Source organism: Sodiomyces alcalophilus, assembly GCF_042370955.1.
Source record: "Sodiomyces alcalophilus JCM 7366 unplaced genomic scaffold ACRALscaffold_1, whole genome shotgun sequence".
NCBI classification, from domain to species: domain Eukaryota; kingdom Fungi; phylum Ascomycota; class Sordariomycetes; order Glomerellales; family Plectosphaerellaceae; genus Sodiomyces; species Sodiomyces alcalophilus.
Window position 1 is genome coordinate 215,527 of NW_027263532.1, and position 13,270 is coordinate 228,796.

Consider the following 13,270-nt stretch of genomic DNA (forward strand, 5'->3'; position numbering starts at 1 on the left):
GAGGCAGGTACGTGTTTGCTGACTCAGTAATCCCAGAACCCCACCCATCGTGATGCCCCGCGGTAGCCCACTGATACCTACCTCGCAGTACTACTCCGTGGTGCCTCTGCCCCTCCAGCAAACAATTCGCGAAACAGTCACATCATAACCTTCGGTCGTATTTCCCACCGACAACAGTCTACAGCATCCTCACACGTCACGCATCGCAATACTACTCTTCTCTTGACCGGACAGAGAATAACACAAGCAAAACAGAATACACCAAAGCCAAAACGACGTCATGAGCGCCAAGGTGCCGCGGAATTTCCGGCTCCTCGAGGAGCTCGAGAAGGGAGAAAAGGGTCTAGGAGCAGGTAGCCTCAAAGTCCTTTCAGATCCCGTTGGAAGAAGTGGTTTACAGAAACGAAACGACTAACATTTTCCGTGCCAATACAGAGGCGTGCTCCTATGGATTGAACGATGCCGAAGACCTTCTCATGTCTGACTGGAACGGGACCATTCTCGGTCCTCCTCATGTATTTCTCCCCTCCCTCTGATTCCTTGCCTCTTATCTTCTCCTCCCCTGTTCGCAACGCAACGGCTGGCTAACAGGCAAATTCTTCCCCACAGAGCGTCCACGAGAACCGCATCTACTCGGTCAAAATGCACTGCGGCCCCGAATACCCCGACAAGCCTCCCACCATTCAGTTCGTCAGCCAGGTCAACCTCCCCTGCGTCAACCCCACCAACGGCATGGTCGACCCCAAGCAGCTGCCGTGCCTGGCCCAGTGGAAGCGGGACTTCACCATGGAGACCGTCCTGATAGAGTTGAGGCGGTACATGGCTGCGCCCGCGAACAAGAAGATTCCCCAGCCGCCCGAGGGTAGCGTATACGAGAACGTATAGGAGCCAGTTCGCCATCAGTTCTGGAGCTTCCCGGACCCGGGGTGCTACGAGAGGTGGGAGAAGGAGGAACTCGGATTGTCACGGGATGGGGTTCGAAATCCCCCTGGAGACGCGTGAGGGTATGAGCTAAGATGGTAAACAAGAGGGGACGGGGTTTGGTATGCTAGCGTATTCTTTTTGCTCTCCGTCCCCATCCTTTTTCCTCGGGGTCATGAAAGAATGTTATGCATGGTTTCCGTTGTCTTGGTGCAGTGCGCAGCGTTGAAGTGAGTATGTGGGTGATTTCATGACCTCATGTTTATCATCAGGAATCCCATCCGGCTGGTATTAAAAGTCTTCGGATCTTGCATGGACCTCAGGGCGATTCATAGACACAGTAGGTTGGCTTCCTGAAGACGTGTGTGTGCGTTTGTGCGGCTAGATACGGTGTACGAAGTACATGTACTTTGTACAAGTGCAGTGCGGGACGGATAAAAGTCGGGACGAAGCCACCAGGTACACGATCACATGTACCTTTCGATCCGACTCGATTTTCTCAGCTACGACATACGAATAAACAAGCACAAATCACTGAATCGAGCTGGGAGCTTCTCTTTCCCAGCCGATTGACAGAGCCCAACCAAACCGTTCCCCCGTCTACGACCTCGACCAATCCCCAATATAAACCCGGTCGCCAACGCGGCCAATGCTACAAGGATGGCCTCGGCGATAACCATGGCGGCCCTCCCCCGGCCGCTCCTCCGGCGCAGCCTCGCTCTCTCCCAGTCACGAATGTTCCAAACCTCAACAAGAGCTCTCCTTGCTACGGGATTCGGCTCGGGCCTCGGCGGCGGCTCCTCCGGTCTGCCGTCCTACTTCCAGAAGCCCTCCCTTCCTGCCAACACCATCATCCGCTTCGTCCCCCAACAAACAGCATGGATTGTCGAGCGCATGGGCAAGTTCAACCGCATCCTCGACCCTGGTCTGGCCATCCTCGTGCCCTTCCTAGACCGCATTGCCTACGTCAAGTCGCTCAAGGAGGCGGCCATTGAGATCCCGAGCCAGAGCGCCATTACTGCCGACAACGTTACTCTCGAGCTGGACGGTGTGCTCTACACCCGCGTGTTTGATGCTTACAAGGCGAGGTACGTTGTGTGTTTTTCGTCCTTGCGCGACATGACGAGTCTCTTCTGGATGCCATGACAACACAACACAAACGCAAAGCTCTTTTGCTGACCTTTTTTCCCCTTCTAGCTACGGAGTCGAAGATGCCGAATATGCCATCTCCCAACTCGCCCAGACGACCATGCGATCGGAGATTGGCCAGCTGACCCTGGACCACGTCCTCAAGGAGCGTGCGGCCCTCAACACCAACATCACCGCCGCCATCAACGAAGCCGCCCAAGCCTGGGGCGTGACCTGCCTGCGTTACGAGATCCGCGACATCCACGCGCCCTCGGGCGTCGTGGAGGCCATGCACCGCCAGGTGACGGCCGAGCGGTCCAAGCGCGCCGAGATCCTCGACTCCGAGGGCCAGCGCCAATCGGCCATCAACATCGCCGAGGGTAAGAAGCAGAGCGTGATCCTGGCGTCCGAGGCCCTCAAGGAGGAGAACATCAACCGCGCCGCCGGTGAGGCCGAGGCCATCCTCATGCGAGCCCGCGCCACCGCCGCCGGCATCGACGCCATCGCCAAGAGCATCGCCGCCGGCGAGGACGCCGCGCAGAGCGCCGTCAGCCTCTCCGTTGCCGAGAAGTACGTCGACGCCTTCTCCAAGCTGGCGAAGGAGGGCACCGCCATCGTGGTGCCCGGCAACGTGGGCGATATCGGCGGCATGATCGCCACTGGGCTCGGCGTCTACGGCAAGGTCAGCGAGGCGCAGGCCCGGGCTGCAGCCAAGAGGATTGTTCAGGGAGAGGACCAGGGTGCGGAGGGCGCGAATGCCGCCATTGCTGCGAAGGAGGACGGAAGCGATGATGCCGTGGACGCTGGGCACTTGAAGGATACCGTGCTGGACACCTTTGACAGGACGGCCGAGCACAAGTAAACAGAAAGGACAAACAAAGAACAAACGAAAGGCAAAAGGTCAACAATATATCAGGCTTATAAATGCGGCGCATCTCATGCAAAGTCGGGGGTCAGTCAAGGGTCAGGCGTTGATGGAACTGCTGTACGGTGAGGGCGGAAGAAGCAGCAGAAACAGTGTATCAACAGATCGTGTACATTAATTACTACGTACAACCCCCTTTTCTCGGTTCAAACGAGAGGTCGATTATGCAACTCATTTTAACATGTTTTCCTTGTAATGTAGGCTGGTGATCCTCCATGTGTGTATGGTTCGTTTGCCATCGCGTACGGAATCCCTTCCTCCCACCATCGTACCCCCATGTCTGAACCCTCTCCACCATCCTCAGCCACGGGATTGACACCCAAGATGATTACAATAATAGTATAAATAGAGTACAGTGTCATACAAATAAAACGGGTGTTTTGTTAGTACCTGAGGCGTCAAGCTCTGGGTCACCTGGCCGACCACGACCAGGGGGGGAATAAAGGGAACAAAAGAAATGCGTGGAAAATCAGTAATACCCGTCCATCCTTTGTATACCCCGTGAGGATCCCCGAGTAACCGGCATGTCAGTCAGCGTTAAACAAAAGAAAAGTGTAATAACAAAACGAATGGAAGGAAAACCATCCTCTCAACCGTCGTCCCCCCACCACCCGAGTTCAGGCCCAGAACCACCCGGACCACCAACGGCACTCAACCGCACAGCCTTCCTCCGCGCCGTATCCGCAGGGACACGTCTCCCTGCCACCGACGCAGCGCGGGAAGCGGGCGTAGAGGTCGGCGGGACAGGCCAGCAGGCCGCTGAGATGGGCGAATCCGGTCTCGGAACCCCGTGTCCCTTTCTGGGTCTCGATTCCCGGGAAACAGCCCTCTTCTCGCGGGGCGCCGCCGTCCTGGGAGGCGGGTCGGGGAGTGTCGTTGGTGGAGGTCCGGGTGGCGGAGCCGACGTTATGGGTGTCTTGTTGGTCCTCCCGGATGAAGCTGACCCGCGGCGGGCATCTTGGTCGTTCCCCGGCCGCTGCTCCCCCTGTCGAGCGCCATCCGCCGGCGGGGTCGCGAGAACGACTCTATCACGATGGCTGTACAGGAACCCGTCGCTTTCATCACCCTCAGCATCTTCCTCGTCGACATGGTCAAAGGCAAAGTCGCCTAAACCGGGACTCGGCCGCCTCGCCGTCTTCTGCTGCGCCATCATCTCGGCCGAACGATTCGAAAGACGAGAGGAGGACCGACTCGAGTCGCGTTGTTTCGTTGTGGTCTGCGACCCAAATTTTACCGTTCCCGTCGAGGTACCTGATCCCTGATGCCGGAGCGGGGGGAACTGGGGCTGCGACTGGTGCTGATGAGGATTCCCATCCCCGGCCGCAGCAGGACCACGAATGGTAGCCTGCGAAGACGTGTGTTTATGCCCATATAACATTTCTTCCGGGAGGGGGCTCTCCAGTTCCACCGCTGCCTCGGGGATAGTGTTGGCATTCTCGCGCATCATGGCGCGCTTGGAGCGCAGGGCGGCTAGGAGCATCTGTTCCTGCCGTGTGACGGCCATAAAGCGTGGATGGCTGTAGCGCGATGACGACGATAGCCCTTGGTTGGATTCTGATGTGGCTACTGATTCAGGCCGATCGTGGTGGAGGTTCAACGATGATGATGGGCTGGGATTTTCAAACTCTTCCATGATGTTTGTGGTGGCCCTTGTCGACGTGTTTGTTGATGTTGCTGCGGACCGGGTGGACATGCGCGACGAGGAGCGAGGGTCGGGTTTGGGGGTCGTCGTTTTCGCCGGGGGCGATGGGCTGTCGCTGTTGTTGCTACTCGTATTGCTACTGGTACTCGGAATGGTGAGGTAGGTGTTGTTGGTGGGCGCAACGCTCGGGCGTCTCGACTTTCTATCACCGCCCGGAAAGTCCCGGGGCGACTGGCCCATGCTAGAGAAGGACCGTGCCGACTTGGACGCCGTCTCGACCAAACTATCCAGCTCTTGGTCCTCGTCACCATCGCCTTCCGAGTCGGACGAAAGCGACAGCACGCTGCGTTCCTGGCGGTCCGAGTCGGGCAAGCTCTGGTTGGTGTGTTTGGAGGCTCGGGATGTCTTGGTGTGGCGGCTCGACACGCTGGTCACGCTGGAAGCGTAGTCGTTGTCCCAGCCGCTGCCCTTGTATTGGCGGGACCGGGACAGGATGGACCCGGCGGCGGAGGCGGACTGTGTGGAGGTTCCGGGGTACGACATTTTCGAGTCGCGGCGATCGTCGTGGTGCGGCTCGCGGATGACGGGGTTCGGATGAGGACTGTTATTGCTCGCGGCGTTCGTGTTGGGGAATCGATGGTGATCACGGCCGGAATGTGAGGGTGATCGTAGTGGCGTCGACCAAGGGGAGCCGGTCTGTTGGTTCGTATGCGCAGGTGTCGCATCAAGGGTCGGCCTCGGCCAGGTACCGTGGGCATCATCTTCTGTCGTCGCCGGAACATCTTCGGCGGGAAGCTCGGCGACTTGACGGAAGGCAGCCTCTTCATAATGGTTGTATAGGTCTTGCGGCGAGTTCGGACCGTAGGCGTTTGCGTTGAGGATGCCATGCATCTGAGTCGCGCCGGTCCTGGGCCGGTTGTTGGGATTGGGGTTCCGGTTCCGGTTCTTCTCCCGAATCTGGCTCTGATTCTGATTCTGATCCTGTTCAGGAAGGTCGGCGAGCCGTTCCCGGGTCGGCCTCCGAACCAACCTCCTCAACGACATCCTCTGAACGGGTGAGGGTAGACCATTGGCGAGGGTGATTTCGCTCGAGAAGGACGATGATTCGGCGGGACGGTCATCGGTGTGGGTCTCGCGATGATGGTGCCGATGTCCTGATATAAAGCTGGTAAAATCCAACCTCGAAGGGCGTTTCTTCTTGGTCGACGTGCTGGTCGTGCTCGCCGGTTTGGGCGGACGGGGAGCATTGAAACTTGTGCCGTCCACGTCCAACAATCGGCTCGCTTTGCTTGGCACGCCCTTGGCTATGGCGGACGAGGACGTCTGCTGCGAGATGGACAGCGGCACCCTGGACTTGTCGTACCATGACTTGAGGGTCGAGTTGGACCGCGGCCGGGATACGATGGACGTATTGGACACGGGGTCACGCATGGATTTTCCTTCCCCGGGGAACCCCATACTCGTATGCCTGGTGGTGGACGAATGAAGGTGGGCCGGGAGAGTCTCTGACTCGACTTCCCAATTCGAGGCGCCGTTGGCATTGTCGTTACCCGAAGGAAAAAATCGTCTTTCCTGTTCGCTGTGGTAGCTGCTCGCGGCGCTGCTGTGTTCTGACACGGACACGCTGATGCCCGAGGCGGACATGGTATCCCAAGGTCGTGGCGGCTCGATGTTGATTTCGGCGTTGCCCAGAATCCTTTGGACCTTGGACATGGGAGGCGAGATGATGGGCGGCAGGTTGTTCTTCGGCCTCTTATCCGGTATGGGAAAGGTGAACTTGGACGTCCGTCCCATGGTGGGCGGCAGGTGTAATGACTTGGTTCGGGGTTTGTTTTGTTACCTGGAAGAGTTCAACTGGTCAGCCTTGGTCACCACGTTGTCCAGACACAAGGGCAATCGAGTGCTTCATGGCTGCATAGCTGGCCGGTTTGTTGCCGCCTGCTTCACCGACGTACCTTAGCCTGCCCGCATGAAGCCGACGACGGCTACCAATCCATGCAGATTCCTAGGAGAATCGTGTGACTGCTCGTCCTCCACCCATCAACCCAAACGACCTCCTTCTTCTTCTCCTTCTCTTTTGTCCTTCTTTTCCTTTTCCTCGCAGATGCCGTTTATGACACGTTCTCGCAAATCGTCGGTTTTGAGCTTGTGTCGATTCTCGAGGCTTCAATTGAAGTGCCAACACACTTCGAATCCCCGGTTCCAGTCCGTAGCCGAGATGTGTGAAGAATAAGAAACGAGAGATGGTCGGTAGATTTTAGGGTCCCATGCGTCTGCCAGGATAGATTTCGCTCCCGCGGCAGGTCAAATCCTTCGCATGCAATTGATCAGAAACGTGGGGGGCCCAGGAAGAAGACGAAGATGGGCAAAATGGACGCTCGATGCAAATATTGGAATCGACAACCAAGCAGGCTGGTCGTTCGCGCCATGTCCTTATTCCGTTCGTACCATTGCCCCAGGGAATGGGCTAACCTGAACCATACATATGAGATATCCAGGGGTCCCCTTCATCGCGTCTTTCTTCTCCGGTCTGTCCACAGACGGCCCCGCCTGGTTTCTGGTGTTATTTTGTCCATGCCATGTCAGTTACGATGTGCACTAGTAGCGGCTTCATGAAAAGGAGGTCCGGGCTAACGCAAGCAAGATTGGATAGACCTGGTGCTAGAGTGGTAGACCAGGGGTGCAAACAGGGATAACGCGGGGGGGAGAAAAACGAGGGCAGGAAAAAAAAAAAACACCTTGACGTCCGCGATGACCGGCAGTAGGTCAGTGCATGTGCAGACCCCGTGACTTGGACTTCCTTGGAGAGCTCAGGTGTTCAAGGGTGAGCCCGGACAAATCCACAAGTCCAGGGGAGAAGTGGGGTCAGGGGGAGAGGGACGACTCATGGGTTCTCATGCGAATAATAGTGCGTCTTGTTTAGGTTAGCATATGTACATCCCGTAATGTACATGGTACTTGCAGTGGACACGTACAGTACATACCTTACAGTATACAACGTACAACGTACGATGCAGGTGCCGATATTGTGTGCATGCTGAATGCAAGAGGCACAGTGAGCAACGAAGATTGCAAAAGCAAAGCAGCGCGGTTCGCCATGTGCCGCTGAGCCCTGCCGTCCTGTCCGAAAGCGAACGGGAAGCCTGACGAACCTGACCATCTCTGTGTCTCGGCCGTTTTGGAGGAAAAGAAAAGAACCAGGAAAAAAAACCCGCTGTCTCAGTTGTCTTGCCGAGTTATGTATGTACTTCGAACTTTGTCAGTACCAGCTTCGGCGAAAATGACAAAACACAATGTACTCTGTACTTCGTAAGAGCCCAGCTGCCCAGGCTGTCGCTGACCCAGACCCTGGGAAGCTGGAGATTATAGGTACAAGGTACAATGAATGCGTCCTTCCCCTTCCCACTGGCATGATAACGTACAACGTACATACAACGTACAGCGCACAACGACGAACGGACACCGTGCCACCATAGCTGTCCATGATCATCGCATGATCATCGCCATGTACATTGTAAGATCAACGCTAGTCTTGTGGTTAATTAAATTTTATAGCGTGACTGGGGATCGGGCTGGGGATTTCACGGAGTGTGGCATTTACAACAGCAGAAAGAGATTGGCGATGGTTTTGTATGCGAATAGCTTTCGTACTACAAAGTAGTTACTCCGTAGGTAGAGCCATGATCCATCATGGCTTGACAAGCGGACTTTACGTCCCATCATAACTTTACCTAGAGAACTGCGAGGGTCCGTCGCTGTTCAGCTCATCAAGAACTCTCTCACTTGATTATGTATGTATACACTTGGGGGATTCATTGGAGGCCAACTTTAGTCTCATCCCAGCTCCCATTACAAACAGCCAAACAGTTTGCCTGCCAAGTAATTAGTAGTCGGTTGGTGGCAGATCGATCTCTCGATCCTCGGGACCGCCTGTAAGATACGAATAGTATCTGCTAACAATTTCACTGACCATCGCCAATTCGGGTACAGGCCTTTTCGCCTTGCTTCCCGAACCAATTGACTGGCGCGTTGTCTCCGAGTCGACAAACAAACTGACGTGAACTGGACCCGATCAACCTTTTGTTTGGATGGCCTTGGGTCCATATGTCTGAAAACAGCAGAGCCACGGACATGCGCGAGCATGCGCGTAGCCCGCCGCCCTCGACGACGCCGGTCATGATGTGAAGTCAAAGAGCCACAATCAGAATCGGGTTCCGTCGACTATGATGACTCGCTACTACTTAGTGTATATACCGCGCCGGCCAGCCCTAATATGGCCCGGGTTGGATGTGGCCCGACCACATGGGCCGGACGTTCAAGTTTAAACGGCAAGGGCCGCAACTTTGCGTGTCCAAGTAAGGGGAGGGATGGATGGCATGTTCAACACTGACATTCGTCCTGTCCTCACCATCCTATTCGACCGTGGAAGGAAAAAAAAAAACATATCGGAGGAATAAATGTTTGCGCCTCCCGTAACACCTCGCAGAACCTCCTTGGTCCGCCGGGCACGCCGTCTGTTGCGCCAAGGAGGTCAAAGCCCAGGAGCTGCGAGTAGATGAAAACGGCCAGCCTCCGGGTCCGGATTTATTACGTGCAGGCCACAGGAGAGAGACCTTGAGCTGGAACCTATATGTAAACTCCTTCCCTATAGCGTAACTTGGATGTTTCTTCGGCGGAGTGCAATATATGAGCGCGACAAAGCGTTTGGGCTTCTTATTCTTTACAACGTACATTCACTGAAATGATCCCAGCTTCCATTGAACTCCGCGACCTTTCGGAACGTTGGGGGAAAAGTGAATGGAATGCATTATACTTCGTACGCATGGCTTTTTCGTGTCCCTCCTCGCGCAACATCGACGGATCCATGACATCTGACCTCGGAGCTTGTCCCCGCACGTATGCCATGGTGGTTACCGTGCATGAAAACAACCGGTGTGCTGGATACAAACCAGATTGTACCCCGGGTTTGACAACAAGACGCCAGAGACGTGAAGCGGAAGACGTCGCCAAGGACATGAAGTGACAACAACGTTTTGACGAGGGATGAGATTGTGGGACATTGGAGCCCGATTCCATTCCATATAACCCAAATTTCTCTGCAAAGGTGCATATAAATGCCGCGGGAGACCCCCAAAATACAACCAAAGCAAACTCATTCCCCGCCGCAAGATACTACAGTTCCGGATGCATATTCAAACCCAAGGACGCAGCCGAGCAAATCAGGCACCTCTTGGTCTTACCCAGGGCCATCTCCCATGCCGATCGGGGCCTCCGTAGCCACAGCGCCGGCCAGTTGACCAAATCCCGCGTCCGTTCCGTCCCAGGCTGCCGAGTCTTTCTCTCCCTCTTCCGATAGACATGGTACTCAACACTCAGGATTCGCGAATCGGAGAAACAAATCTCCCTCCGGGATCGTTTTCCGTTGTAGAGATGAGGTACCGTAGCCGAACGATGCATCATATTTGATACCGGGAAGAACAGACGTATCAGGGTGACATTGTTGATACGTCGCTGTTCCATGGCTCGTTGGAACATGGACGCCGCAAATGCGCCACAGGTACAGCTCTGCGAGTGGCACGCCCGCCGCCCAGGTACCGGTACCGGTACCAGGCCAATTGTACGAATACGTTGTACGTTGTACACAAGCTCGAAGTGACAGCTTTTCCATTTCATTTCTTCGCTTTTCATTTTCCCTTCTCTTTCCTTTTCTACTACGAATTCGACTGCCAAAGCAGTTACATTTACAGCAATTGGGCTTTTATCTGTTCCTGTCGGCTACCATTTCGGGTTTGACATTAATTACCTACCAGATGCGTGACTGTCAAGGTGACATTGGGACTCGGAGACCAAGTTCCCACCTGCCTTCCACGGATCTCGGTACCGATACCTGAGACTTGTATCATCCAGTCGCGCTTTCCCTTCCGTACGAAGTACGTTGTACTCAATTAGTCACACCCTCTCACACCGCCATTACTTAGTACGAAATTTCATTTTGTTTTTCCTCATTTTATTTTTTCCTCGTTTCTTTTTCCTTTTTTCCTTTTTTCTCTTCTCCTCCCCTTCTTCCCTTTCTGTTCCAACAGAGACCAACACCTAACCAATTCCACTCCTTGACCGCAACGACAAGCGCGTATTTCTGTTCGTCCATTGAGGGGTCGACGGTCGCACCGACGCCAGGAGAAATCAAACCTCCTCGCGCCTAGCGTGTCTCTGTTCGACCCTGACCTTTACCATACCCCTTTGCCTGGACAAGTCGAGCCAACGATTGCGATTCATCCAATTGTTTATGCGGCGAACCGTGGAAAGCTCTTTCGAGCCGTACCAGCATTCATTCTCACTTCCCGTCCCATCGACGTCCAATCCCGGGCCAGACGACATTGCTTAACTGCATTTTTCCATTCTTTCTCGACCTCAGCTATCTCAGCTACGCCTGTTTCCCTCGGACCATCACTCCTAACCGGGCGGACATCCTCATATACACACTCATTCTCCCATTCTCTCCTTCTCCCCTTCTACATTCCAACCAACCATCATGTCCATCCTACACGTGGCGCCCCATACACCCCGGGGTCCGACCCTGTTCGGCATGCCCGCCAAACAAGTCTCCCTCATCACTGTATGTCAACTTCCTAGCTCCAGGTGAAGTTATTCCATCGAGATCGTGACCGAGACCAGGCTAATCATTGTCATTGTAGCTGATTTGGCAAAATTCAGCCCTCATCCTCGTCATGCACTACTCTCGTGTCATGCCTGCCCCAGGCGACCGTAGATATCTCACCTCTACCGCCGTCTTCCTGAGCGAGCTCATCAAGCTTGCCATCTGCCTCTGCTGCTGCATCGCCGAGACCTCCCGCACCCTCGCACCCTCGACCCCGGTGTCCGTCCTGTTCCAGCAGATCTACAACGCCGTTTTCTCCGGCGATGGCTGGCAATTGGCCGTGCCCGCCGTCCTGTACACCATTCAGAACACCCTCCAATACGTTGCAGTGGGCAACCTGGATGCTGTCCATTTCCAGGTCTTGTCCCAGTTCAAGGTATGCCACCCAACCCCGTGCGCCCAAAACACCGCCCACCACGCATCCCACTAATGCCGCCATCGCGCAGATCTTGGCTGCCGCCGTCTTCTCCGTCCTCATCCTCCGCCGCACCCTCGGCCCCAAACGATGGCTCGCACTCTTCATCCTCACCATGGGAGTCTCGGTGGTCTCCCTACCCCAGGTCGACTCTCACGAATCCTATTACAGCAGCATCTTCCTCCCCCACAGCAGCGAGCACTTCTTCCCCCGCTCCGTCCATGAACTGGGCCACGTCGCCACAAACGGCGCCGGCGCCCTCGCTCATCGCATCACGAAGCGTGCCACCGAGACTGTTGACCGTGTCTTGGGCAAGCGCTCCGCCTCGTACCAGGGCATCGAGGAGGACGAGTTCCCGTCTCTCGCTGCTACCAACTACAGTGTCGGCCTGATCGCGGCTGTGGTCTCGGCCGCCAGCTCCGGGCTCGCTGGCGTCTACTTTGAGAAACTCCTCAAGGAACCCACGGCCGCTTCCTCCTCTACCGCCCAGGCGTCCATCTGGACTCGTAACGTCCAGCTGTCCGTCTACTCGCTCCTTCCCGCCGTCGTCATTGGTATCTTCTTCCAAGACGGCGCTGAGATTGCTCGCCGCGGCTTTTTCGACGGTTACAACACGACCGTCTGGGCCGCCGTCATCCTGCAGGCGCTAGGCGGCGTTGTCTCCAGCCTGTGCATCAACTACTCGGACAATATTGCCAAGAACTTTGCCGCCAGCATTAGCATCGTCGTCAGTTTTGTCTTTAGCGTGCTGTTTTTTGACTTTGAATTCAGCATGATGGTAAGTCGCTTTTCTTTTTCCGACTCGGCAAAAGAGGAGGCCCACTAACATGGGCCACCAATTACAGTTCGTCGTCGGCACAGCCCTGGTCATGGGCGCGACGTACCTTTACAGCCTACCCGACCGCCGGAGCCGGCCGCCCCCGCTCCGCATCGCCGCCTACGAAAAACCGGCCATTGACCCGGCGTACACGCCGCGCACGTCGGTCGAACCCAGGATGATGCTGGATCCCCGTGACGCGATGCGCCCTGGTTCTGTCGCCCTGTCGACGTCCAGACCCTCTTCTCCCATGCCACAGCAAACGCGCGCACCGTCGGGAAGATTCAGACGGGAAGATTGAGGCTCGGTGGGGAGAAGAGCAGAACGTATTTTCTCTGGAGATGAGCACTTGTTTGCTTACCTTCGCAGTCCAAACCTTCAACACGAACGGGCAGTGGGCCAAACTAGGGGCCAGAGGCATGCATATTCGCATGCATCTCGCTAGAAGCCTGGATGACTCTTGATGATTCGCCTCTATAACCGGAGATTTGGAGTCTGGAGTCTCGGCACACTCTGACCTGTCAAGGTCGTAGCGATGGTCGCGAGGTGGCATACGTGGCGCATGCATACGCGCTCATCAAGCATGACATTTGGTCCACTTTGAAAAACAAGTATGACCATGTTGTCCAAATCACAGGTACGTGCGTGCAGTTTCTCCTATTTCGCCTTCACTCCCTTCGACATGATGAACAAACCCATGCCAGAGGCCAAGCCGCTGATGGTCATACTTAACTCTAATTTTTTCCTGATCGTCGTCATCTCTT

At 55.5% G+C, this 13,270-nt stretch overlaps 5 protein-coding genes across 5 annotated transcripts; 4 read left to right on the forward strand and 1 right to left on the reverse strand.

The window, feature by feature from the left end:
• Positions 1–70: 70 nt before the first annotated feature.
• On the forward strand, positions 71–1,242 carry ACRALDRAFT_1074330 (uncharacterized protein). The gene is made up of 3 exons (XM_071018233.1): positions 71–353; positions 436–515; positions 610–1,242. The coding sequence occupies exons 1-3, from the start codon at positions 281–283 to the stop codon at positions 883–885; spliced, it is 429 nt and encodes a 142-aa protein (XP_070878356.1). The 5' UTR covers positions 71–280; the 3' UTR covers positions 886–1,242.
• A 414-nt stretch (positions 1,243–1,656) lies between these two features.
• Positions 1,657–2,911, forward strand: ACRALDRAFT_2094725 (uncharacterized protein; the record flags this gene model as incomplete). The annotated part of the gene is made up of 2 exons (XM_071022684.1): positions 1,657–2,009; positions 2,119–2,911. The coding sequence occupies 2 exons, from the start codon at positions 1,657–1,659 to the stop codon at positions 2,909–2,911; spliced, it is 1,146 nt and encodes a 381-aa protein (XP_070878357.1).
• Positions 2,912–3,563: 652 nt separating this feature from the next.
• ACRALDRAFT_2023557 (uncharacterized protein) lies at positions 3,564–6,410 on the reverse strand (the record flags this gene model as incomplete). The annotated part of the gene is made up of 1 exon (XM_071020144.1): positions 3,564–6,410. The coding sequence occupies one exon, from the start codon at positions 6,408–6,410 to the stop codon at positions 3,564–3,566; it is 2,847 nt and encodes a 948-aa protein (XP_070878358.1).
• A 2,723-nt stretch (positions 6,411–9,133) lies between these two features.
• On the forward strand, positions 9,134–9,752 carry ACRALDRAFT_1074328 (uncharacterized protein). Its single transcript, XM_071018232.1, has 2 exons — positions 9,134–9,248; positions 9,368–9,752. Exon 2 carries the CDS (start codon positions 9,439–9,441, stop codon positions 9,637–9,639), a length of 201 nt encoding a protein of 66 aa, XP_070878359.1. The 5' UTR covers positions 9,134–9,248; positions 9,368–9,438; the 3' UTR covers positions 9,640–9,752.
• Positions 9,753–11,148: 1,396 nt separating this feature from the next.
• On the forward strand, positions 11,149–12,807 carry ACRALDRAFT_2097096 (uncharacterized protein; the record flags this gene model as incomplete). Its single annotated transcript, XM_071022816.1, has 4 exons — positions 11,149–11,232; positions 11,312–11,650; positions 11,721–12,467; positions 12,535–12,807. 4 exons carry the CDS (start codon positions 11,149–11,151, stop codon positions 12,805–12,807), a joined length of 1,443 nt encoding a protein of 480 aa, XP_070878360.1.
• Between the last annotated feature and the right edge of the window lie 463 nt (positions 12,808–13,270).

Coding starts and splice junctions, on each gene's coding strand:
- ACRALDRAFT_1074330 (XM_071018233.1), top strand. CDS start 281: ATGAGCGCCAAGGTGCCGCGGAATTTCCGGCTCCTCGAGGAGCTCGAG. Junction 354..435: donor AGAAAAGGGTCTAGGAGCAG/GTAGCCTCAAAG, acceptor GTGCCAATACAG/AGGCGTGCTCCTATGGATTG. Junction 516..609: donor CCATTCTCGGTCCTCCTCAT/GTATTTCTCCCC, acceptor TCTTCCCCACAG/AGCGTCCACGAGAACCGCAT.
- ACRALDRAFT_1074328 (XM_071018232.1), top strand. CDS start 9,439: ATGGCTTTTTCGTGTCCCTCCTCGCGCAACATCGACGGATCCATGACA.